This window comes from Garra rufa, chromosome 7 (assembly GCF_049309525.1).
Source record: "Garra rufa chromosome 7, GarRuf1.0, whole genome shotgun sequence".
Taxonomy (NCBI): domain Eukaryota; kingdom Metazoa; phylum Chordata; class Actinopteri; order Cypriniformes; family Cyprinidae; genus Garra; species Garra rufa.
Window position 1 is genome coordinate 43,659,095 of NC_133367.1, and position 27,803 is coordinate 43,686,897.

Consider the following 27,803-nt stretch of genomic DNA (forward strand, 5'->3'; position numbering starts at 1 on the left):
GAAAAAATGTAAAAGCGTAAGAATCCGTCACTGAAAACAGTGATTAGCAATTACATATTACACAGGCCTGACAGGGTGAGATGTACAGCGATTTGCAGATGTTTCCTCCACTGATTCAGCATAAATTACTTACATTAATGACCCGCGCCACACACCCAGACGACCTCTGAGCATTTCTGTGCTTTTCATTAATCACAGCCTGTAATTACATGATCGAGTCAACAGCCCCTCTGCGACCATTATCTGCAAGTCATAAAGATTCTCCCACAGGCCGCAGACCTGATACTGACTGAGTGTCTTGCCGCATCACTGGAGGATTTTAACACAATGCAAGTACAGGAATCCTTTACATAATCAGAGCTCTGCAGGCCTATAACCTGAGATGACATTAAACCCACAGGAGCATAAGAGATGGGCTTTACACTGCCTCTTTTCTCCAGTAACTCGCTGATCAATATCCTTGATGATGATGATGATTTCCTCTATAAATGAAGCTTTTTGTGCATCAAAAATCCGAAATGCAATAAGAAAACCAATGCAAAAAATCCATCTTGAAGAGATTTAAGAGCTCAGACAAAGTGGAAAATTTCAGTGAATTACACTTTCAATTTTGGTGCATTAAACCGGTGTCCCTTTTGGAGTATGGCAGAGTGAGAACTGTAGAAAAAAGCTGCATAGAAATTGTCAAACATTTCCCCTCAGAACCAACAGGGAAAAAACGCAAATGGGCTGAATAACAATGCAACCTCATTTTCTGACAGCTGGTGGCGCTTACAGAACAGCAGAAATAGAGCGGAGCTCAAATTTGAATTTCTGACGCGCTTTTGTGTTTCACGGAAATAAAAACAGCAGGTATTTTCCAAACCAGAAGTGATAACGCAATACAAACTCTATTAAGCTGTCTTAAAGCCACAGGACATTACAGCTATTCATTTCTGCGCTGTTGCGCCAAGTAGCCCCACCCACAGTAAAATCTGATTGGTCCAAATTCATGCTTAAACCTAAATCGCTATAAACCTGGTAAGGGCTGGAACGACATAAAAGCGAGTAAATTGTCATTTTTGAGTACTTAAAGGCACAATATGTAAGTTTTTGCCACTAGAGGGCGCATATTCAAAACAAACAGAGAACCAAAGGTGTAGTTCGATGATGTTGTGATTGATTGCCCTGATAGCACATGTACATCTCAGAGATGTCTATTTGATGTCTGCAAGACGTCGTTTGCTCATCTGCAATACATCTATTGGACGTTTCCTATCAGATGTCAAATAGATGTCTAGTAGATGTCTTTAAGATGTTTATGAATTAGAATGTATGTAAAACTGACATCTTACAGACGTCTGCCAGACGTTTGTACACAGCAGAAGCTTTCCAGATCAAGAGATCTTTAACAGACATCTTGCAGACGTACATGTGCTATGTTAAAGGCACAATATGGACGTTGTTGCCACTAGAGGGCGCATATTCAAAACAAACAGAGAAACAAAGGTGTAGTTTGATGACGCTGTGATTGATTGCCCTGATAGCACATGTACATCTCGGAGACGTCTATTTGACGTCTGCAAGACGTAGTTTGCTCATCTGCAATACGTCTATTGTACGTTTCCTATTAGAGGTCAAATAGACATCTATTAGATGTCTTTAAGATGTTTATGAATAAGAATGTATGTAAAACTGACATCTTACAGACGTCTGCCAGACGTTTGTACACAGCAGATGCTTTCCAGATCAAGAGATCTTTAACAGACATCTTACAGACGTAGATGTGCTATGTTAAAGGCACAATATGTACGTTGTTGCCACTAGAGGGCGCATATTCAAAACAAACAGAGAACCAAAGGTGTAGTTTGATGACGCTGTGATTGATTTCCCTGATGGCACACGTACATCTCGGAGGCATCTATTTGATGTCTGCATTTACATCTGCAAGACGTAGTTTGCTCATCTGCAATACGTCTTTTGTGCGTTTCCTATTAGAGGTCAAACAGACGTCTATTAGATGTCTTTAAGATGTTTATGAATTAGAATGTATGTGAAACTGACATCTTACAGACGTTTGTACACAGCAGATGCTTTCCAGATCAAGAGATCTTTAACAGACATTTAGCAGACGTACATGTGCTATATGGGATATTAAAGCGTTTTTGGGGTTTCCATGTTTTCTACAAAATAAAACCCGGAAAATTGAGGGTGTGCACGGTCCGTTACACAAGTTGAAATTGCTTATTTCTCTGGATTTAGACATTCTTTGAAACATTTGGGATAATGTACGAAAAGTCAGCAAATTATTTATAAAATAAAACACTGTTCTACTGTTTTATTTTATATTTCAACTCAAAAATCTTACAAAGTGTGCCTTTAAATGTTATGTCCCCTTGTGTCAATCCAAATACCTACCAACAGCCTTTTCAGTAGATCATATGTTTCTGATATCATGTTATTTTTAATTAAGTACTGCGTAAAATAACTGCATCTCATTTTCTAACTCCAAGTTGCTGTAATTAATTTGTATTAAAGAATATCAAATGTCGGTCACTGAAAACCCTATTTAATAAACTCCTAATAGGCCTGCTGAGCTTATTATGTATCAATTACAATGTGGTGTATGTAAACAGTGTGAAAATTCGTGCCGGGACGCTGATTCATGAGGTGGGACAGCTTGCAGTGGGATATCAGTCTGATATGATGATGATCATCACTGTGTTGGATTGGTTAACACATCTGATACACACCTGAGCAATATACATAGTTAGACAAACAAATATAAGTCTATGAATGGGTTTAAATCAACACTGAAATCCTTTAGCAAACCCCCAGAAGACAAAACGAGTATTTGCTCAACCAATCCGCTCTGTTAAACCGTTTAAAGCTCGTGTGCGCGTCAACAAAAGCACAAGGACGCAAACGAGAACAAATGCATTATAAGCATGAATATTCATGCGGACGGATACATTGTAGCATTCACTTACATTCTCGGCGTCGCGCTCGTTCACGGTGGGCAATGGCGTTCTGGTCGACATCTTGTGTTTACAGGCCGCTCGCTCCAGCACCGGCGCTCGGTACAGCAGAGCAGCGGACCCGGGGTTAGGGAAGATAACGCGGAAGATACTAATATCCGATCCCCGTCACACCGGCATGTCTCCCGGCCTTCAACCTACGATGCGGCGGCGGCGGCGGCTTTATAACATGCACATATCCAGGAGCGGCCCGCGTCAGCCGCGGGTGAGATAGAGACAGAGCGAACGCGACGCTGCGGATGCGCGGACAGGACGAGTGTGTGTGTGTGTGTGTGTGTGTGTGTGTGTGTGTGTGTGTGTGTGTGTGTGAGAGAGTGTGTAAGTGTGAGTATGTGTGTGTGTGTGGGGCTCAGGCTCCTGCATTGATCCACCCTGATAGAAACACACAGAGGGGGAGGACGATGAAAGAACTCAGTGCTTGTGTCGCAAAATAATCAATCTAGTAGTTGATATGGCTATTTAACCCGTGCATTTGCTAAAAATAAGTGGTTTCATAATATCAACTTAAGACTTTGCAATGCTTTGTCATGACAAGCTCCATCAATGGCCTTAGTCTGAGACAATGCAGCGTTTGGAGAAAGTGCGTGAACCTAACATCACACTGTTGAAATGTTTACCACTGTCTTTTAAAATAAGCTCAGTGTGATATGCCTCTCTAGATTTGACCTACATCCCCACCTAATGGATTTAAAACAGTATTGCGTTTCTAACACCATCTTATTAAAAGCTTCAGAGATTTTTTTTTTTGACTGAGCACAAAAATCCTAAAGTATAAATGTATATATCTAAATGATTTTGTTGTTGTTGGGAATCTAATCTAATAGATTATGAAGTCTCACAATTGTTCGTGTTAACCATCCTCCACACCGCCAGAGGGAGCCATCATCAATTGTATGTGATGAGTTGAAAATGCCAAACTAGTATTCTACTCATACTGGTTTTGCCTGATAATAATTTTAAATAATAATAAAAACAGACAATGGTAAAACATTTATTTATTTACTCTTGTCAGAATTCACAGCTAGTAATGCATGGCCAAATAGAGGGGTTGGACAAAATGTGAAAACCCCCAATTTTGGGAGTTAATTTGGAGATTACAGTGGAAAAAAACATTGCAGTTATCTTTTGTTGTCTATATTCTCCTGTTTGTATGTCAGTGTGGTGTAAGTTGTGTTCAGCAGTGTTTAGTACAAGTGTTCTGTGAAATGATATGGTACAGGGGTTGGACAATGAAACTGAAACACCTGGTTTTAGACCACAGTTAGTATGGTGTTGGGCCTCCTTTTTTTGGCCAATAGAGCATTTCGTCTTTGGAATTGTCAAATACAAGTCCTGCACAGTTGCCAAAGTCATTTTGAGCCATTCTCCTCTTGCAGATCAGGGGTCAGGTCACTACATGATACTGGTGTAGGAAAATGTTATCTGACTCGCTTCTCCAAAACACCCCAAAGTGGCACAATAATATTCAGATCTGGAGACTATGCAGGCCATGGGAGATGTCCAACTTCACTTTTCTTGTTCATAAGATCACTCTGTGGGGTTGGACAATGAAACTGAAACACTGGCCAATATAATGTTGGAGGTTTCATGGCTATATTTTTGCAGCCTGGTGGCCAATCTTCACTGATTGCACATTCCACCAGTAAGAACAGGTGTGAAGGTTGACTATGTGCACCCAATGGTTCAGACATTGTACTCTGAAGGTGGTACCATGTATCAGGATGATAATGCACCAGTACACACAGCAAGACAGGTGACAGAGTGATCTGATGAACAAGAAAAGTGAAGTTGGACATCTCCCATGGCCTGCATAGTCACCAGATCTGAATATTATTGTGCCACTTTGGGGTGTTTTGGAGGAGCGAGTCAGATAACATTTTCCTACACCAGTATCATGTAGTGACCTGACCCCTGATCTGCAAGAGGAGAATGGCTCAAAATGCCTTTGGCAACTGTGCAGGACTTGTATTTGACAATTCCAAAGACGAAATGCTCTATTGGCCAAAAAAAGGAGGCCCAACACCATACTAACTGTGGTCTAAAACCAGGTGTTTCAGTTTCATTGTCCAACCCCTGTAGCTTGTTTAACAGGAGCATCTGTAACCTTAACAGCGAAAATAGTTTAGTGTTTGAAGAACAACAGTCTTTACGATTACTGCGTCACAAAGCATTACGAGACTTGATCAGCGATGGAGAATAATTGGTGAAGCCTAAAAGTGAATGATAAGGATTGTGTCCGAACACAGATCTACTGAAGCAAAAAAATCCTGGAAATGTTCAGAAACGTACTGGATATTTTCCTTTTTGGAGAGCAGAGTGAGAAGCTCATTCCCTCGTTCATCCACTGGCAGATGTTCTGATTAGGGTTGCAAAGAGACAATTTTTCCAGTAAATTTCCAAAGTTTTCCAGACGTTTCCAAACAATCCTGGAAATGTTCAGAAATTTACTGGATATTTCCCTTTTTCGAGAGAAGAGTGAGAAGCTCATTCCCTCTTTAATCTACTGGCAGATTTTGCAACCCTAATCAGAAAATCTGCCAGAGTTTCCCCAAAAAATCCTGGAAATATTCAGAAACATACTGGATATTATCCTTTTTGGAGAGCAGAGTGAGAAGCTCATTCCCTCGTTCATCCACTGGCAGATGTTCTGATTAGGGTTGCAAAGGGGCAAAAAAATTCCAAAGTTTTCCAAAAGTTTACAAAAAATCCTGGAAAGTTCAGAAATTTACTGGATATTTTTCTTTTTGGAGAGAAGAGTGAGAAGCTCATTGTCTTCTTCAACCATTGGCAGATGTTCTGATTAGGGTTGCAAAGAGACAATTTTTCCAGTAAATTTCCAAAGTTTTCCAGAAGTTTCCAAAAATCCTGGAAATGTTCAGAAATTTACTGGATATTTCCCTTTTTCGAGAGAAGAGTGAGAAGCTCATTCCCTCTTTAATCTACTGGCAAATTTTGCAACCCTAATCAGAAAATCTGCCAAAGTTTCCCCAAAAAATCCTGGAAATATTCAGAAACGTACTGGATATTTTCCTTTTTGGAGAGCAGAGTGAGAAGCTCATTCCCTCCTTCAACCATTGGCAGATGTTCTGATTAGGCTTGAAAAGAGACAATTTTTCCAGTAAATTTCCAAAGTTTTCCAGAAGTTTCCAAAAAATCCTGGAAAGTTCAGAAATTTACTGGATATTTTACTTTTTGGAGAGAAGAGTGAGAAGCTCATTCCCTCCTTCAACCATTGGCAGATGTTCTGATTAGGGTTGAAAAGGGGCAAAAAAATTCCAAAGTTTTCCAAAAGTTTCCAAAAAATCCTGGAAAGTTCAGAAATTTACTGGATATTTTACTTTTTGGAGAGAAGAGTGAGAAGCTCATTCCCTCCTTCAACCATTGGCAGATGTTCTGATTAGGGTTGCAAAGAGTCAATTTTTCCAGTAAATTTCCAAAAATCCTGGAAAATGTTCAGAAATGTACTGGATGTTTCCCTTTTTCGAGAGAAGAGTGAGAAGCTCATTCCCTCTTTAATCTACTGGCAAATTTTGCAACCCTAATCAGAAAATCTGCCAGAGTTTCCCCAAAAAATCCTGGAAATATTCAGAAATGTACCATATATTTCCCAGCCCTTTGCAGTTCTAGTTCTGATAGATGTTCATTCAGCTGGAGACTATTCAAAAGAAGTATGAATCCACTCTTAGAAGGCTGGGCGCTTTATTAAAGGCAAATGGTGGTAAAACACCTCAAAGAAATATTGCCTATTTCTCAAGTGTTCACATTAGTTTAACCAACCTCTGTCTCAAGACATGTAAGCTGGTGGAGCATATAAAGATGACTCTTCAAAAGGATAATTCACTCAAATATGGCCATCACCAACTAAAAGACTGCTCCTCAAGCCTGTGGCAGTGATGGCTCATTTCCATCAAGGATTAAGGAAGGCTTCTTTCTGTTCCAGAACCACCTTTTCTTCAGTGGAAATGAAGATAGAAAGCTCAGCAGGGTCTCCATTTCCTTCAGAATATAAATAACTCCAGCCCTCACCACTTTGTACAAGAGCACTTCAGAAAGTATACAGCTGCAAACTGATTCTAGAAAAATGGGAACTGCACACTATACAACCATTAGAGGGAGTCAGTGAGTTGAAATGTCTAGAAATCAACTTCTGTCCTGTTTGAAGATGTTGGATGCAGGCGGTGAGGTGAGGTAGGATCTCACAGAAGCCTCTGTAGAACTATATAGTGCATATAAGGCAACTTAACATGAAATCATACAAGCTTTGTTAAAAGTGAAATTTTATTGCAACAGCAGAGTATGTGACAGAAGCGTTTGTTCACTATTTTTTTTTTCCAAAGTCAAAAATACCTCTGACTTTTTATAGAAACCGATATGCAACGTGTGGGTAGCAATTACAAGATAAAACACTGAACTCTTACTAAGCAATAAAACACTATAAATGTATAAAAACAAAACATTCAAGGCTTTCCGAGTCGTAACATACAGCATACTAAACTCAAGACATCCTTCATTGAACAGGCACTTGAAATTTGAACTCAATGACAAAGTCGTCTTATAAACATAGTCTGTCTCTATGTGTACTTCTGAATGATATAAAAAGGTCATAAACATAATAAAAAAAAGTCATATAAACAGTACCTTTCTGTACATTGAACGAACAGGACCTTTTAAATAAATTAAGAGGCTCCCGAGACAATCCTTCTAAAATATAAAATTGGTCAGTGCACGGTTTGGTATTACAAACGCACTATTTACTACATTTTGAGTGGGCGAACTCAAACTGAGAAGTGACAGGGCAGCTTTTGGTACAAACCCCATTAAGAACCAAATGTTTGAGGAACCTTCGAAAACATTTTAATAAACATATATATATATATATATATATATATTTATAAAAGAAAGAAATGGTGGAAAATATAACAAATGCCAAGTCTTTTTGTTCTTGAGGCAAGACACTTGAATCTGAATGTTTAGGATGGAAGGTGTTGAACCATGGCTTGAAGAACGATCCAATTCTCTCACACTTTACTTTCAGAGGGCAGATCGCTGAGGGCGGTGGTGATGTCGCTGAAACACAGTCTGTCCTTTGGGCTGGCGGCCCAACAGCGCACCATCAGCTTGAAGATCCGAGATGGACACCCCTGAGGAGGAGACAACTTCAGCTTCCCTTCCTGCAGAGCTGTAGAGACACAAAGAAAGAAAGTTAGGAAGAAATCAGAACCGTAAGTCGATACGTAACACATTTGACTTTTTGTTGAGTCGCACCTTCTAGAACTTTGTCGTCCGTGAGGTCGGCGTACGGCAGCTCGCCAAAGCTGAACACCTCCCACATGAGCACTCCAAATGACCACACGTCCGTCTTAGTGGAGAAATCGTCCTCAAAGACGGCTTCAGACGGGAGCCAACGCAGTGGAATATAGGACTGGCGATAATGGTAGTACTCACTGTGAACAGACACGCAAAGACAGAAAAGAAACAATGATGACTGTCACCACAAGGGGGAAGCACTGTGCATTACAATACATGGAGAACATTCACAAGTGTGTGAACAATCACTACAGGAAGTTTTCGGAATTCAAAAAGATGACTCCAATGAACATTCTCTTCAGTCCTCATTTTGTAAATCAAAGGCTTTGGCTATAAACGTGGATTAGGACTTCCGAGTGAACTTAACTGGTTTAATAAAAGGCAAATGTTGCAGAACATGTTTTTAATTGTACCTGTTGTAGACGTCTTTGCTAAGGCCCAGAGCAGACACTTTAATCTGGCGTTTGGAAGAGATCAGGCAGTTGCGTGCAGCCAGGTCTTTGTGGACGAAGCGTTGGTTGGACAGGTGTTCCATCCCTCGTGCCACCTGCAGACACACCGACACCTGCGAGCAGACAGCACAGAGTGAGTGCGGTTTGCCCTGATGTGTGTGTTTGTATATGAGGGAGACTGGAGATAGTTATTAACTACCTTCTGCTTGGTGCTGAGTGGCTGGACTTTGACTTTCTCGTCTTTGCTCTTGGACACTCTCAGGTATTGCTTCAGATCACCCTGAAAGTACACCACACACAGCAAAATTAGACAAGACCAGGAGTGAAGAAGCTTCTCAGGACACAATATTTCAATCAGCACTTCAAAATACATCTAGAATAAAGCCATATGCCACCAAAGAGATTACTGTGATACTATTAGGGGTAAATGGGGTGAGATAGATAGATAGATAGATAGATAGATAGATAGATAGATAGATAGATAGATAGATAGATAGATAGATAGATAGATAGATAGATACTCACAGGTAGGTAGACAGACAGACAGATGGACAACAGATAGGCAAAAAGACAGACACCGATAGACAGGCAGACAAAAGAACACAGGTAGATAGACAGATGGACAAAAGACAGATGGACAAAACACAGACTGAGACATGTGACAGATGAATGGACAGACAGGCAGGTAGATAGAAAGATATATATATAGGCAGACACAGACATACAGATGGACAACAGATAGACAGAGACAAAAGAGTGGAGACAGACAGACAGATAGAGAGACAAACTGAAAAGATGGACAACAGATAGACAAAAAGACTGAGACAGAGACAGACAGATAAACGGACACAGATAGGTAGACAGACAGATGGACAACGGCTAGACAAGCAGACACATACATAGACAGATGGACAACAGATAGAGGCAAAAGACTGAGACAGAGACAGACAGACAGATCAACAGACACAGGTAGACAGACAAAGGAACACAGATAGATAGACAGATGGACAACAGATAGAGGCAAAAGAGTGGAGACAGAGAGACAAACTGACAAGATGGACAACAGATAGACAAAAAGACAGAGACAGACAGACAGACAAAGGAACACAGGTAGACAGACAGACAGACAGACAGACAGACAGACAGACAGACAGACAGACAGACAGACAGACAGAGGAACACAGATAGATAGACAGACAGACAGACAAACAAACAAAGGAACACAGATAGATAGACAGATGGACAACAGATAGACAACGGCTAGACAGACAGACAGACAGACAGACAGACAGACAGACAGACAGACAGAGGAACACAGATAGATAGACAGATGGACAACAGATAGACAACGGCTAGACAGACAGACAGACAGAGGAACACAGATAGATAGACAGATGGACAACAGATAAACAACGGCTAGACAGACAGACAGACAAAGGAACACAGATAGACAGATGGACAACAGATAAACAACGGCTAGACAGACAGACAGACAAAGGAACACAGATAGACAGATGGACAACAGATAGACAACGGCTAGACAGACAGACAGACAGACAGACAGACAGACAGACAGACAGACAGACAGACAGACAGACAGAGGAACACAGATAGATAGACAGATGGACAACAGATAAACAACGGCTAGATAGACAGACAGACAGACAGACAGACAGACAGACAGACAGAGGAACACAGATAGACAGATGGACAACAGATAGACAACGGCTAGACAGACAGACAGACAGACAGACAGACAGACAGACAGAGGAACACAGATAGATAGACAGATGGACAACAGATAAACAACGGCTAGATAGACAGACAGACAAAGGAACACAGATAGACAGATGGACAACAGATAGACAGTTAGACAGACAGACAGACAGAGGTAGATAGACAGATGTACAACAGATAGACAACGGCTAGACAGACAGACAGACAGACAGACAGAGGAACACAGATAGATAGACAGATGGACAACAGATAGACAACGGCTAGACAGACAGACAGACGGACGAGCACAGGTAGATAGATGGACAACAGATAGACAACGGCTAGACAGACAGACAGACAGACAGACAGACAGACAGACAGAGGAACACAGATAGATAGACAGATGGACAACAGATAGACAACGGCTAGACAGACAGACAGACAGACAGACAGACAGACAAAGGAACACAGATAGATAGACAGATGGACAACACAGGCAGACTGATAGAAAGACAGATAGATATATAGGCAGACACATAAATATAGACAGATATGTGATTAGAAGGACAGGCAGACCAATAGATAGACCTAAGGACATATATAGATGAACAAACAAATAAACAGATGGACAGACAGACAGACATAATGCAGTGAACTGATTTTACCATGTCGGTGTACTCCATGATCATGTAGTGCGGCTCCACTTCTCTACAGATGCCCAGCAGACGAGCAACATTGGCATGACTGATCTTAGCAAACATGTCACATTCGCGACGGAAATCCAACTGTATCTGCTCGTCACGTGTCTGCAGACTCTTCACCAGCACTACAGTCTCCTCCTCATCCTCACTGGCCTTCACTTTTGCCAGCAGCACTTCACCAAACTCTCCTTTACCTACATGAGGAGAAACAAAGTAGATTAATTCATTTTGGCAAAAACTGAGATGTTAATGCTAGTTGTAAACTAGTCAGTAGGTCTTTGTTTTTAAAGAGTTTATTGCTGTACCGAGTGTCGTGATGGTGTGCAGGTTGTTTCGGGGAAATTGGAGCTTGTCGTGACTGCTGTGGCGTTTGTTGTTTCCGCTGGCTGCCATGTTGGTAAGCGCCACCTCCTCTTGGATCTCTGCTGTGGTATGGCCGTTCTGTTGGACGTCTCCTGTAAGTCGATCAGAAAACTGGATCAGAGAACTAGGTTTATTTTTCACAATTGCTTGCTAGCAAAAGTTAACAACACACACACCGTTGAGACATTCCACCTCTTGCTCGTCTCCATCCTGTCCCTTCTGGAGTCTCTTGGCATTGCGTCTCTGCTTGCAGTAAAACATTAGGCCCAGCACGACAATGATGTAAGCCACGGCTGCCCCCACCGACAGACCGATAGTCTGGATCATTTTGTAAGGGGTCTTTTCATCATCTGCCAATGAGTGCTGAACTGGTTTTTCTGTAGACAACCACATACAAAATGCATAGAGTTTTTAGAAAGAGCAGTTTGACTCCTGCATCCCTTTGATCCCAGCTTAAATAGTCTCCTTATAGGAATCAAGTGACAAAAATTAAATTAGGATCTAACAGTCCTGAACTCGCACCACAACACAATTTGATGTGCCTCTCCTCTCTCTGAAGTCAACTAGACTCAAAGCATCTGCAATTCAGCCTAATGTGGAAATTGAGTTGGTGGTCTGAGATGGGCTGAAATTGGTTTAGGGTGAACTTTGAAACTGTATTGCAGTATATATCAGGTTTCAAAGAGCCATATAGTACAAAAATTGGTTAAACACAGCTGCGAGGAGTACACCGCTCCAAGTATAGCAGTGGCAGATACGGTGTAACGTAAACAAAAAGAATAAAAAGACAGCAGAACAAGAATTCTAATTGGTTCAAAGGATAAGAGAAGATATAATCACTTTCAAGCAGGAAATGGTCCCACAGAGTGCTGCAGGGATAATGTATTTTTGTAAGCCAACTAAGAAGGATCCCTTGACAAAAAGCCAATAGGATTTTTCCACTGGCTTTTGGATTAATTGTAGAAAATAAGCTCTGTGACCGACAAAAGTTTATGATAGTTACATGTTTTGTTCATCATGATGATCTTCACAAAGTAACACAATTTTTATGAATGTTTTAGCCTAAATACATTAAGTCACGTGTTAGCAACCACATTAGAAATAACTATTTTAATGAGTGGGAAATATTAAATATCCTGATATTGTGTTAACCAAATACCTATTTAAAAAACTTGATTTTGGAATAATGCAATAAGAAGTTGATCATGTGTTGCTCAGTTTGAACTTAACTTCTGTGTGAGCCGTTTCATATATCACTATGCTATTGACAAAAAAGACAAATCAACGATGTTTGTCCACAAAATATTGCTATTGTGACCTTTATCTCCTTTGCTTCTTTACTTCTTGTTTGGTATCTTTACAGTCAAATTTGCTGTTACAGAAAAAGAGTTTTGAAAAATCTGAGTTTCCACTGTTTTTAGTTTTAACCACTGAGTGCATTATGTGTATTAAGCAATGAAACACAAGCAGTGACAGATCTTTTTTTCTGTTTTGTGATGTACAACTGGAAAAATAGAAATTAAAAATGGAAAGATAGTGTAAGGCAAGACATGTTCCTATGCATTGTTAATTGGATGAAGAGATGTGAGTTGCAAAAGACACCCATCCAGAAAATAGGAAAACCAATAGATTGTAGGTTTTTGAAAAATGAGAAGGGTCTCACACTTACCGACAACGTAGAGCTCTGCCGAAGTGTGTGCAATGTTACAGCTGTTTCCTGCAATGCAGGTGTAGCTTCCTGTGTCCTCCATGCTGACGTCATGAATGACCAGGGAGCCGTTGGGCATCTTCTGGAATCTGAATTAGCAATAAACAAGAAGATTCTTGAAACAAGGAAATACTTCTTTCAAATCTTCCAATGATACCACTTCAGTCTGAACTTAAGAAAGCCGGATCAGTACACTCACCTTTAAAAATAAAGGTGCTTTAAAAGGTTCTTCACAGCGATGCCATAGAAGAACCATTTTTGGTTCCACAATGAACCTCTCAGTCAAAGGTTCTTTAAAGAACTCTCTCTTTCTTACCTTCTTATAATCTGAAGAACATTTTTTGCCACAAAGAACCTACTGTGTAACAGAAAGATTCTTCAGATATAAAAGGTTCTTTATAAAACCAGTTAGACAAAAAAGGTTCTTCTATGGCATCGTGAAGCACCTTTATTTTTAGGAGTGTAGCTATGTTTCAATCAACCCTGTTTATGCACATTTTGAAGTATTGCATCAGAAACGAGTGATTAAAATGCCACAATTTGGAGAAACCGAAATGTACTTGGTGTTTTTTTCATTTAGCCAAAAAGGGTTAATGGGAATCATGGGATATGGAAACTCATTTTGCAAATAAATTCCTCCACGCACACCAGAAAAAGTCATGTAACTTTGAGCTATGCGACGGGATAACTTGACTAACAAGTGGATTGATCTCATTGTACAGCATCTGAAATGTTATGGTCATTCTGAAATGCCTGAGCAAAGTCTATCAAAGTATTTCTGTACAATTGCCTCCCAGAACTGTCTTACAAGACTGCGTTCCCAAACAGCTGGCATGAGCCGTCGAAAGCAATGACCGCATTTATTGTGTTTTGTCTGAAAATTATTAATATCCAGTGGCTTCTCCCACCTTTCTTCTGATATTTTGTGTCAGATTATCAGGAAGTGACTATTTTATTCTCTCTGACTTGTTGGATAAAAACAGTGCTTATTTGTAAATATTTTATGCGATATTCCAATTTTGCGCTTAAGGTAATTTCACATTTTTGGATGGAAACCTGGCTAGTGATACAGTTTGGGATAATAAAGCTTTACCTGCTCTTGTCTGCCTCCAGAAATTTGTCTTTCTTCTTCCACTGGATGAAGGGAGGAGGGTCTCCAGTGGCCTGACAGTGAAGTACTGCGGTGTGTCCCTGATATACTGTGGTATTCTCCGGCTTGAGTTTAAACACCACATAAACTAAAGAACGGAGGAAGAAAGAAAAGAAAAACAGAGAGACGTGTCAAGGGATATTTTATTAATTCAGCAATGCTTCTTGTCCATACGCATCAAGAAAATCCATCAAAAACAAAGTTTTTTCCCCAAGTACCTGCAACTGTGAGCTGGACGACGGCTCGAATCTCTCCCTGCTGGCTGTTGGAGGCGAGGCAGGTGTAGTTCCCGGCGTCTGCCCGCGTCACTGTGGTGAAGTGCAGTGTGCCTCCCTTCTGCTCCACCCACGCAGGGATATCACTGCCATCTGCAGGGGTGCCAGAGAGAAAAAGACACATTCACTACATGGAAACCCAGGACTTTCATGAACTTAATCCAGCAGCAGATGTTTTCATTTTCAAAGACACACAATGCAAAGCTTTCTTAACTGCCAAAAGTAACTCAATAACACTATTCAAAATTTTTTTTAATTTTTTTTTTGTCTTGAAAAAAGCTTAAACGCTAAATGGGACTACGGAAGTTGTTGGGGACATGTAAATTCCGAAAGGCAGCAGCAACAGATCGCTTCCCAAGTGCAATGATTAGGATTAGCATTCCAGATATCACACATATGTCTGCAAGATGTCTGTTAAAGATCTCCTGGTCTGGAAAGCATCTGGCAGACGTCTGTAAGATGTCAGTTTTACATACATTCTAATTCATAAACATCTTAAAGACATCTAATAGACGTCTATTTGACATCTGACAGGAATCGTCCAGTAGACGTATTGCAGATGAGCAAACTACGTCTTGCAGATGTAAATGCAGTCGTCACATAGATGTCTCCCAGATAGCACACGTACGTCTGCAAGATGTCTGTTAAAGATCTCTTGATCTGGAAAGCATTTGCTGTGTACAAACGTCTGGCAGATGTCTGTAAGATGTCAGTTTTACATACATTCTGAATCATAAACATCTTAAAGATGTCTAATAGACGTCTATTTGACATCAGATAGGAAACGTCCAATAGACGTATCGCAGATGAGCGAACTACGTCGTGTAGATGTCTTGCAAATGTAAATGCAGACGTCAAATAGACATCTCAGAGATGTACGTGTGCTATCAAGGATTTTACACCTTACAAAGTTAAACCACATTCAACACTTTTAAAACATCTTTTAGGTTACAAATTCACAATGGTAGTCAATCTTCTGTCAGACCTGTCCTGATCCATCGGATGGTCGGGGTCTGTCGGCCCTTTGCTGAACACTGCAGATTTCCTCCCTTATTAAGCTCCAGGCACTGGTAGCCCTGCGGTGTCGGTGTGAACTTCAGACGCTCTGAAATAGATAGCACAATAGCGAATGCTGTTGAGAAGTGCCTAGAGCGGCTTTTAAATATGGGCAATATATCAGCCACCTTGACATCCAGACAATGGCCTCAGCCACTGAAAAACCGTTCAAGTTAAAATTAGAAATAAAACAGCACACAACAAATGTTCCTCACCAAGTACGTATACCCGCGCCTGCGCATTAAGTCGTCCCGCCTCTGTTTTGCTCTCACAGCTGTACAGGTGGCCGTCGTACACCTCCACGTTATTTATTCGCAAAGTTCCATTGGAGAAGAGCTTGAAGCGAACGTCCTTTACAAAAAAGAGAGAGAGTGTGTGTGTGACAACATGATTACTACATTACTGTTTGCTTCATCCATGATCGACTGTGCAGAGGATCGTCTTTCCCCAGTAGAGAATCACCACATCCTCATTTTCGGAGACATCAAAAGGCTCCTCTCGCCTGAGGAGGCAGCAAGAGATTGTGTTTCGAATTTGATATGGGCATGACATCACTGTCCCACTCACCTCAGTGCTGATTGGCTGCATGTTGCGGTACCATGTGACCTCGGGTTCAGGCGTGGCGCGTGTATGGCAGTGCAGGTATCCAGGGCGCCCCTCCTCCAGCTGACTTTCCACAGGTTTCTGGATCCACTCCGGTTTGGCTGGAACCGCAGAGCAGAGGTTTAGGATCACAATAGCAATAATGAACAACAGTTGAACAGTTTTACTGCAGACATCTTGTAAAGGATTATTCATTTTTTTTACTTAGTCTATTTGAGGAAAGTTCACTTTGAAACACCCACCTCCTATTATTTATGCATGTAAATCTACTAGATATACATAGTTTTACAAACTAGTAACATGTTTTCACACAATACTAGCATGATTTTACACACTACCAGCATGTTTAAGTATGATGCTAGCATGTTTTTGTTTAGCAGTCCTGATGTCGATGTTGAGCTATGCACATCTCTGTACTAGCGGTGGACTGATATGAGTTTTTCAGGATATATACAGACATATATATACACACACACAAATTATTTTAATCGGTAAATCGGTTTGGAAAAGGACAGATAAGCATAAAAAATGATTAATATTGACGCCAATAACAGGCCAGTATGATCAGTTTTTCAGGGCCAATGCAGATACCGATTATTACAAATTTCTCAAGTAGAAAGATAACCGAAAGATATATGAACAAATATATATATATATATAGTAAAAATGAAAATGTAAATATTGAGAATAAAAAGGGCTCTGACCAAAACTTTATTAAAATAAATAGTTTTATCAATAAATCAGTTTTGAAAGGGACCGATAACTAGGGATGCACGATAAATTGAATGCGATTATGAGGCGCGTTTAGTCAATAAAGCCGGTACTTTGATTAGTAGTAAATCAGTAGTAAAAAGTCGAATTCGATTTTTAGCGCAATTTGGTGTAGCTTGTCTGTGATTTACGTCTCTGTGTATTAATTGCCGCTCCAGCTGAACGCACGTGATGGAGATTTACTACTAATCAAAGTACCGGCTTCATTGACTAAACGCGCCTCATAATCGCATTCGATTTATCGTGCATCCCTACCGATAACCATAAACATGCTTTAAATGTAAATATCGAAATATCGGCAACGGCCCGATATGAAAAATTATGCTGATAAGAGGAATAACTCGCATGTTCTCAGGGTGTGTTAGCGATTAGATCAGATCAGCAGTGTGGCTCATTCTTGAAGCAAAGTTTTGCCTGAATGATGATTAGATTCAATGTTTTGGATCACTGCATTTAATCTGAAAATGCATGTACAGAATGACGCGTTCAGTGTGATATAGGATAAACAGTATTAACAGCAGCAGGAATGGCGGCAGCAGGAAAGGAGTTTTAATTCTGTATGGGACACTGTTGGCCTACTTCTAATAGAATGGAATTAAAATACACAAATAACATTAAGAATGTAATTCTGATTAAATAAAGCAGTAATTAATGTCATAAAAGATTTTAAGAATTTCTCTTTTGCTTTACACCATCTACAAATGTTAAATCTTTTAAAAATAAAAATGTTTTCCTAAGAAAAAAAATGCAGTTACTGATAGTTTATTTGTAGTTATTATTAAAAAAAACACTTCATTATTGTTTGCGTAATTCTAACAAGTAACTTCTTGTTAAAATGTAACCAATATTAAAATTAATTTGCATAATTTGGTGTTGTTTCCAAACAAAAGGAAATATATCGGCAATCAGCCAAAATGAGCTGAAAAATATCGGCATATCGGATATCTGCACAAATCCAATATTGTGCTTTCCTAGCGTAAAGTATGTTCGTACTATGCTGATAATTAAATTTCGGTCACAGGCAATATAGGAATGGCCTACTGTTTGTGTAAAAACCAAAGTATAATTTAAGCTTTACACCAATACACGAAATCCACTGCAACAACAAAACAGCTTTTTTAGGCATTATGATTAAGTGTTGCCTTTTTCTGTTGCATATGGGAAGCATTGCACTCCCCCAAAAAAGTTAATTTATATCCAATTGTTTAACTCAGCAAAAAAAAAAACCAACAACTAAATCTGGTTACTTCGGCCGATGAGTCTCTGAGGGGAAATTGTTTAAATGAGAATAGTAATTTATTTAAAGTCCTGAAAGGCCCTGTTGTGTGACACTGAGAGACTTTCTGTCGTATTGTTATGGATCATCTACAGGACTTTAATTCATAAGACAGTATTGGTCATAATGAAGCAAAATTGATGGAATGTGAGATATTCAGTAGAGGACAGTAGAAAACATGCTAATGGAGTACGCAAATTAAATGATTCTGTGAACACAAGCTAGATTTTTTTGAGTTGTTGCATTCTGAAATATCCTACATACACTGCCAGTCAAACTTTTGACTGGTAGTGTACATGTTACATTCCAAGGTTACATTTACACTGCAGCTCTTGATGCCCAATTTCGATTTGGTGACTATATCCATTTTTTCTGATGACCATCTTCTTTTAAAAGAGACCCATATCTGATATCTGCATTTATACTATACACTTGGGAACCCAAAACCCAGGGTAGAAGCCTTCACAGGTTGCCAGGTCTGTAAAACAAACCCCGCCCAATTGCTATTCATTCGAAATAGTGGTTAGGAGAGATCTCTTTAACCCACGGACTACAAAACAGAAGTACTGCGGACTTGGCAACACCATGTACTGACCTAGAAAAGTGTCCACCTCTGACATTTGCGTAATTCGCCACCATCACTTTTTCAATGATGAATAAATTGCATTGACGGGAATATCCAATATGTCCACTTACATGAGAGACACAAATATACATAAATAATTCATATCAGATTTATTTCCACATATGAATGAGGCCTGAGATTGATCAAAGTATATCAGAATCCATGTGGTTTTTTCCTACTTAGATGTTCATATCCGATCTGTGCCACATGAAAGGAAAAAAAAGCTGAATTGGCTCACTTAAACCATGTAATGTAACAGGTGTCCCTTCCAGGTATAACAACAGTCTGAACAGCTGAGAAAATGAATCTGACTTAATCTGAAAACCTCACAGTCATTTCCTTGCTTCTTTCTTAAAAATAGACTAAACGAGCTAAAGTTGGTTCTGGGGCATAACAGAAGGAAACTCTGATACCCTTTAACATGTACATTATGCAATGTTTCTGGCCTAAGACTTACTTGCCACGGTGACAGTCAACTCTTGTTTCTTCTGTCCAGCCTTATTTTGTGCAAAACAAGTGTAGATTCCTGAATCTTCACCACGAGTGGGGCTGAAAATCAGGTTTAGTCCTTCCTGGCGTACTCTGCCCTCAGCTGGAACTCGCTGTCCCTCATGTTCCCACCAAACCTCTGGCTCAGGGTGTCCATGGGGTGCTCGACACGTCACATGCTCCAGAGAGTCAGCGGTAAACACTTTGGACTGTTTAGGGATCATGTCATCGATTTCTGAGGAGAAAAGTTGACAAGAAACAGGTTCGAGAGCAAAGCAAGGAAATATGTCAAGTGAGGTTTCAAAGAATGGCTCCAAACAGTCCATCATTCACCGAAAACAATGACATCTGAGCTGAGTAAGCCGCTCAGTCCTGTGAAAGCACCCAGGCAGGTGTCGTAAACAGAGAGGGATTAGATGGGCTTCATCACTGAAGCTGCAGATAATTGCTCTGAAGATTCAATGCATTAGGAACCCAGAGTTCACCAGTATGTGAGGCCCAGGCCAAACCTCTATACCTCTAAAACCTCAAACCTATATACTATATTAATGTTGAACATTATGGAATTGAACAATTCTGAGTCAGATTCAAAATTCACTTAATGAGTCCACTGAGTTTTGCAGATTTAAATTCATGTCTGTCAGGTTTAAGATCCTCTATATACTGGTATACACCAGGGTATGGGATCATACTAAGTATGATTACTCAGCTTTTATGTTCATGCAAATCATGGTTCATGCTGTAACGTACGCTTTATCTTATTGGCTGTTATTAAAATCCCTTTGATATGTCTAGCTCCTACATGACAGCATGTCTAACTGCACATGAATAGGTCTGAGCTTGTTACCTGCAATTCGCAGCGAGGCCTCGAGAGACACAGGTGGGCCACGGGGCCCTTGAGCCACACATTTATACAGGCCTGTGTTTCGCTGCTTCACCTGAGAGATGAAGAGGGATCCATTGCTCAGAATAAAGACACTGTAGGAAACATAGAGGTAAATGGTCAAATGCACGGTCATTCGCAGAATTCAAAAACTAATTTGTCACTAAAAGACAAATTATAAAAAGAGTAGTACCGGCTCTTGTTGGCCACCAGCTCATTCTCGTGGTACCACTCAACCGTAGGCTGCGGTTCAGCTGTGAACTGACAGTGGAAAACCGCTTCCTCATTCCTCATGACTACCAAATCTTCTGGCTTCACCACCGGTTGAGGGAAACTCTTATCTACAGAGAAAGATCAAGACCATTTGTTACATAACAGGAACATAAAACTTGAAAGACAGACTCTTGAAGAAAGACCCGTGGTTCAACTTTTCATCCAAATACACGATGAGAAACCCATACCTATGATGTTGAGGGTGAAGTTGTCATTGCTGCACACATGGCCAGCTGCATTTTTCGCACAGCAGTAGTAGATCCCATTGTCGTCAGGACTGGCGTTCGGCAGTGTAAGCGTTCTGTCTTTGTTGTTGATTTTGTAGCTCTTCTCTGGTAGTAATGTTCCATCTTTGTGCCAGCGATTGGTGGGCCTGTAGGTTCAGCCAGGGTCATGGTTATTATAGTTGGGAAAAGTGCATGAGAACGTTCTCTAGATCAGGGGTAACCAAATGCAGCATTTAGGCAAATCCAACCCTCAGGGTCACCTGCCTGTAGCTTTCTAGTATTCCTGAAGACCTTGATTAGCTATTTCAGTTGTGTTTGACTAGGGTTGGAGCTAAACTCTGCAGGACAGTAGACCTCGAGAGTTGCCCAACCCTTAGTTTAGCTCCAACCATAATCAAACACCCCTGAACCAGCTAGGACCAGCAAGGTGTCTAGGATCAGTTGAAACTAACAAGAAGGTGCGTTGGGGCAGAGTTTGTACTGAAGCCTTCAGGAAGGTAGCCCTCAAAGAGCAGGGTTGGCCACAAATCTCTAGGTTATAGTGTGCTCCAGGTAGTTAAAGATGCTACAATTGATTTCAAACTAAATGCACTCTATCAAGCAAGAAAGTGGATTGCAAATCAATGCAAAGGTGACCACGAGCCCTTTCTCCATGTAGCTTGTTGGTTTGTTGTCAAAAATCAATGCCGTTGCTATGTTCATGAGTAGTGAGCACAGAACATTTTGGAATATTTGTTGGGATATCGCAATCAATGAATGTTATGCAGTCCCAATGATCAATTTACCTTCTTCCTCATTTAACAGGACATGTTATTCGGGTTAAGCTAAGGGTGTCCAAACCTGCTACTGGAGAGCCAATGTCCTTGAGAACTTAGCTATAACCTGCCCCAATACACCAACCTGGATGTTTCTAGTAATCTGGAAGACCTTGACTAGCTTCTTCAGATGTCTTTAATTAGGATTGGAGCTAAACTCTGCAGGATAATGTCCATTTAGTAGCAGATTTGTACACCAGTGCCTCAAACTGAAAGTGTAATTCCTTTGTCCAGGTTTCGCTCTGGCTCATGGACAGTGTGCGTGACATATTTTTCTTCATCAGCATAGTCCACTGATGCCCTCGCACAAAGTCCACAAGCACCACACATTTGTCCATAGACAAAAGCAAATGTACACATGATTTAAGTGCTTAAACTAAATGTTTATATACCATAAGGTGTCCATCTAGACAAGGAATGGGCAACTTCGGTCCTGGAGGGCAACAGTCTTGCAGAGTTTAGCTCCAACTAGGGCTGTGCCGATAATCTGATGCGATTATCATGCACATCTCCTCAGTAATGCCTCATTCATGGAGTGGCATTTACTACACCGAACCGAAGTTCACTGAACAAGCTACGCAATATCATGTTAATTATCTAAGATGATACATCTCTGATAATGTGCACAATATTGCGCTCCATGAATGAGCATGTGAATGAGATTTACAGCTAATCACAGAACCGGCATTACTGACAAAATGCGCATTATAATCGCATTCAAATTTTGGCACATCTCTAGCTCCAACCCTAATCAAACACACCTGAATGATCTAATCAAGGTCTTCAAGATCGCTGGAAAGCTACAGACAGGTTTGATTAGGTCTTGGAGGGCCACTTTCCTGCAGAGTTTAGCTTCAACCCTAAGTTGCCATCCTTGATCTAGACCGGTGGTTTCCAAACCTGTTCCTGGAGGGTCACTGTCCTGCAGAGTTTAGCCCCAACCCTAATTAAGCACACCTGAATTAGCTTTTTGAGGTCTTCAAGATTATTGGAAAGCTACATGCAGATGAGTTTGAGCTAAACTCTGCAGGACAGTGACCCTCCAGGATCGAAGTTGCCCATCCCTGATCTAAACCAGGGGTGTTCAAACCTGTTCCTGGAGGGCCACTGTCCTGCAGAGGTTAGTTTCAACCCTAATTAAACAAACCTGAAGCAGCCAATCAAGATCTTCCGACTTACGCAAAACTAGGGATGCACGATAAAGCGAATGCGATTATGAGGCGCGTTTAGTCAATGAAGCCGGTACTTTGATTAGTAGTAAATCTCTATCACGTGCATTCAAAATCGAATTTGATTTTTAGTGCAATTTGGCATAGCTTGTCAGTGATTTACGTCTCTGTGTATTAATTGCCGCTCCAGCGGAACGCACGTGATGTTCGTGACATCCCTATGCAAAACTTCCAGGCAAGTGTGCTGGTTGGAGCTAAACTCTGCAGGATGTTGGCCCTCCAGGAACAGGACTGGACACCCCTGGTTCCTAACCACATTCCTGGAGCTCCCCAAACACTACATTTTCCATGTCTCCTTAATCAAACACACTTGATTCAAATCATAAGCTCATTAGTAGAAATTCCAAGACCTGAAATGGGTGTGACAGACAAAGGAAAGATGCAAAATGTGCAGTATTGGAGGGTTCCAGGAACTAGGTTGGGAACCACTGGCCTGTTTTGTGCTAGATGTTGCGGGAATGAGGAAAATGAGGTATACCTGGACTTTTATGACTACAACGCAAGGAGTACTTGCTCTGCATTAAAAGCTACAAAACTCAATGACATGTAAAACTGAGCTGGTGTAACTAAATGCATTCACATCCACAGCATGCTTCTGATTTACGGCTGAGAATCAGACATGCAGTTCCTCACCGTGGGTGTCCGTCTATGTTGCACCGCAGTATCACTTGTGAGGAGCTCTGAATCTCTGCTTCTGATTCTGGACTCTTCAGGCTCACCATGCCACTTTCCAACCCTGTAAGACAGACGTGTTAAAAACAGCTTGATGATCAGGAGATGGCTGAAACTCTTGTCGAAACTCTCTGCACTCATTATCAAAAGCAAACTCCCCCATTCACACCATCTGGTCATGCTTTGCGCCCGCCGCAAAAACAGGCCTCTCCATTTAGTTGACCTTACTTGTTATCTGACACAAGCGGCCGGACGCTGCATTTCAACCAATTAATCTTGGCATTGGGCATAAAGGGGCGCTTTGTCTGGCTTCCACTTGCTGGCTCAAAATAACCTTCTCTCACGCGGGCGTTGTTTAGCTTGCTGCAGTCGCAAAGGGGGTGAAGTGGGCCAGCTAGGAAGGGCCAATGGTTCACATGTGTTTTTACATGCCAGGAAAAGCAAGAGGCAGGGAGTTTGACTAACTTGTTAAGACTCAGATAGAAGGGATAATTTGAGTGTTACACTCACATTTGATGTTGAAGGAGGCCTCGCCGGTGTGGTACTCTTCACCAGTGCTGTTCTTTGAGGCAAAGCACTGGAAGTTTCCTGAGTCAAGCGTTCGGTCAATGGCAGTGAATTTCAGGTTGCCTCCTTCCAGAAATCGTCTCTCGGAATTGGTGACCTTCTCACCGTTGTGTTTCCAGGAGTAGATGACACCTTGAGGGTCGTTTACTTCACATCGTAGCATGGCACTGCGCCCATGCAGGGCATCCTGGGATTTTGGCTCCTTGGTGAAAGAGTAAGTGGCGGCCTGCACGAGGATCACTATCAGGGGAAGAAAAAGCACAGGCATGAAGAAAGATAACCTAAAGAACTAATCTAGCAGATCGGTGCCAGCGCTTACACGTCCAGACGGACAACTGGTGATGCTGATTAGCAAGATGCTGAAATGCAGGTGAAAGAATGTAGCTTTGAGAAAAAGCAGAACACCCCCCTCCTCACCCCTCCCTCAGACTCTCAGTTTGTTCTTTGTTTTCATCCAGCTGGAACTTCAAGGCCAGACGCCCAGGTGTGCTTTAGAAAGACAGGCCAGCTGGGGTAGACAACGCAAGAACTGGACCTTTTAACAATGACCCAAGCGATAACCCTTACCGTTATGTATTTGAGTGAAACTATTGGCACTGGCCTCATTTTAGATCAAAGTGTGGCTATAGCATGTAATAAGCACCTGAATTGCACACTACAGTTTTTATTGAAGGAAAGCATGTGAGGTGAGTGGACGAATACCTGTATGAACATGCATCATGAAGCTTAACATTACCTTGATTCATTTGCACAACACTATTTCACTTTAAAATACATTCAAGTATTACATTTTTCACTATGTGATGCTACAATGTTGTAGGTGGCTAACGAGACCTTCTATAGTAAGTTCATATGTGCTTGCTAGGTCAATTCTATGATGATGTGGACGGTTTCCAGGACATTGCTATAAAGTTGTAATGTGTTTTTAGTGGGAGAATGCAGGTTTTAGATTATGTCAAATATTTTTGACATATTGCCCAGGCCAAACAAGGCTGATAAGTTGCATGACCAGCAATACAACTGAACGAAACATTTCATAGCCAAAAAGCTTACAACAGAGTCACTTAACAAAGATGGCTGTTCAAAAGCACAAGTACATTAAGTCCATAGCCAATATAATCTAAAGTATACACAGTTCCTGGGTTATTTCGAATCATGCTATCTTCAAAATCGTCCCGTCACCGTTTTACCCTTTTTGCATGTTTACTTTGTAAACACTGGGTCGGTACTTCTGCAGCGATGTAGGATGATTTTGAAGTTGGAGGAGAAAATGAGATGGGAGTTTTTCGACATACCCTAACTGACTTGAACCGGAATACACAGAGCTGACACAGATCTAGACAAGTTGAGCATTTAAGGTTAAAATGTAAATAAATTGTCAATTCCTTTTAGAAAATAACCAATCTTTTTGCTAGATAAGACCCTTCTTCCTCGGCTGGGATCGTTTAGAGCCCTTTAAAGCTGCATTTAAGCAGCATTTTGGAAATTTAAACATTTAAGCATCATAGAAGTCCACTATATGGACAGAAATCCTGAAATGTTTTCCTCAAAAACGTAATTTCTTTACAACTGAAGAAAGAAAGTCATGAAAATCTTGGATGACAAGGGGGTGAGTAAATTATCTGTACATATTTGTTCTGGAAGTGAACTTCTTTAACAGTCCATTTTATAAATTACTAAATTGACAGAGAATATGTTGCACATTCCAATAGATGCTTCATATATTTGGTTTACAAAAAAAGTCCCTAATCTGACTATGAGCAATTCTGAAGTTCACGCTTGCCTGCTGCCAAAAACTGATACGCCAGTGATGATCTTCAAAGGCAACTGATGGTTTTATATCACTCCTGTAAAAACAGCATTCAAACGTGCCAACTCTTACTACCAAACAAAAAAAGAGGCGGCCCTTTGAATGACAGGGTCTAATCTCTGGAGCCTCTGCCCATTTTCTACCCCACGGAGTGAAGCTCTGAAGACTTCCCATTCAGACAGACAGACAGTAGTCAGTCCCGCTCCAGCGAGCACAGCTCGTGCTGGGAGAGGACCAGCATGCACTGGGAATGGGAAATGAAGCCCGGATTCCCTGTGGAGTGGAGTAAAACATATTCAATAAACAGCTGCGATGAGTGACTGGAGTTTGAACCATACAGAGATATTTCATGAGTGTAGCTGGATGTTTGAGGGGGTGAAGGAAGCTTGCACCTGTCAGGAGTGAGATAACCTCTCTTTAATTCACTCTGACACAATGTCAACGTCACATCGGCCTATGAAACCCCGTTTCTACATTCATCTGCTGCTGTCTTATGTGTCTGTCATCTTCACCTACACCTGTGTCAGTAGGTTATACTTGAGGCCAGGTCATATAAAGACATTCAGATCCAGATATACTTAAATCATTGCTAAATGTTATATTGTCAGCATATTCTGTGTCCTGTCACCAATTTAGGCTCCTATTCCATCAACAGAGCTGGGTTGTAATGGATTATATGTAATCTGAATTTATGTAACCTGATTATGCAATTAAGTTGGCTTCAGAAAGCCAACTTACTGAAATGCTATTTAAACTTAGTTATTAAAATGAAGCTTTAAGCTTTAAAACTACTTTAAGCTTCAATCTTTTTCGGACTGACAACCCTAAAATTTCTACCATTTCTAAAACTTTCCCACACTTTCTGATCAGGCTTTTTCAAGCCAACTTAAAGTTTGTCTTGACTTTTTTCAAGTACTTGTAATTAACCTCTTGAACCTCTTTCCTGAAATTTTTAGGTAAAAAGTTAATAATTAAGTAACATATTTTCACGTTCACGTTTTTTCTAATTGCTACTAGTTCATCTTTGTTAGTAAGTGTTTTATTTTGGTTGTTATTTTTAAATGATTTACTTTAATTTGATATTTTTATGACTTCACTGTTAGCATGTCATTAAATTTACAAACCTTTTGCAGTTCCTAAATGAAGGGAACATATTTTCTTTCTCTTTGTATTTTTATTCCAATTTGGTACAAGATTATCCCACGTAAATCAATGTGATTAATGAGTCTAAAAGTAATCAAAAAGTGGTCCGATTATAATTCCTAAAATGTAATGGAAAGCAATGGATTATGTTACTAACTACAATTTATCACATATTTTGTAATCAGTATCGAACTACAATTTGTAAGTAATCCATCCAACAAAACAGCATTACAAGCAAGCTATTAGCAGTCTTTACCAATGACAAAGAAACCTTCAGACTGCATTTGTGTGTGTTTTTTTAATGTGGTTATGATTACGCCTGCAAAAAATGCACACCCACAGAACTCGACAAAAGCTAATAAACATCACCAAATGTTATCCGTAAACCACCTCCGCTTGTATCGTTGTTTTCCCCTCAAGCAGACAGCAGTCATTACGTCTGTATTCAGAGGTCTATGGAAAGCACAATCAAGTCTCTACAAGCAAGATCTTTATCCTTGAACCTGACGCTGTGAGATCTCTATTGTCTTTAAACAGCACAGTCTGTCATCTTCTGTAGACCTTATTCATAATGGCTAAAGTTGGTTAGCATTCTGGAGAACTACCAAACTACTAGAGCATTAAAGGAATATCCTGAACTCAATACAAGTTAATCTCCATGGACAGCATTCATGA

The 27,803-nt window shown here is 40.6% G+C and overlaps 1 protein-coding gene across 1 annotated transcript in view; it reads right to left on the bottom strand.

The window, feature by feature from the left end:
- Positions 1–7,277: 7,277 nt before the first annotated feature.
- LOC141338393 (inactive tyrosine-protein kinase 7-like) overlaps positions 7,278–27,803 on the bottom strand; it is a 42,267-nt gene continuing 21,741 nt past the window's right edge. The window contains exons 2-20 of the mRNA XM_073843923.1: positions 24,119–24,415; positions 23,570–23,672; positions 20,854–21,038; positions 20,586–20,733; positions 20,357–20,487; positions 19,478–19,744; positions 16,313–16,449; positions 15,961–16,096; positions 15,675–15,794; positions 14,633–14,782; positions 14,358–14,502; positions 13,226–13,353; positions 11,733–11,933; positions 11,499–11,648; positions 11,158–11,387; positions 8,976–9,056; positions 8,738–8,889; positions 8,283–8,461; positions 7,278–8,196 (exon numbers count right to left, since the gene is read on the bottom strand). Coding sequence (XP_073700024.1) covers positions 8,036–8,196; positions 8,283–8,461; positions 8,738–8,889; positions 8,976–9,056; positions 11,158–11,387; positions 11,499–11,648; positions 11,733–11,933; positions 13,226–13,353; positions 14,358–14,502; positions 14,633–14,782; positions 15,675–15,794; positions 15,961–16,096; positions 16,313–16,449; positions 19,478–19,744; positions 20,357–20,487; positions 20,586–20,733; positions 20,854–21,038; positions 23,570–23,672; positions 24,119–24,415 — 3,101 coding nt within the window. The 3' untranslated portion in view covers positions 7,278–8,035. The remainder of the gene's footprint in view (positions 8,197–8,282; positions 8,462–8,737; positions 8,890–8,975; positions 9,057–11,157; positions 11,388–11,498; positions 11,649–11,732; positions 11,934–13,225; positions 13,354–14,357; positions 14,503–14,632; positions 14,783–15,674; positions 15,795–15,960; positions 16,097–16,312; positions 16,450–19,477; positions 19,745–20,356; positions 20,488–20,585; positions 20,734–20,853; positions 21,039–23,569; positions 23,673–24,118; positions 24,416–27,803) is intronic.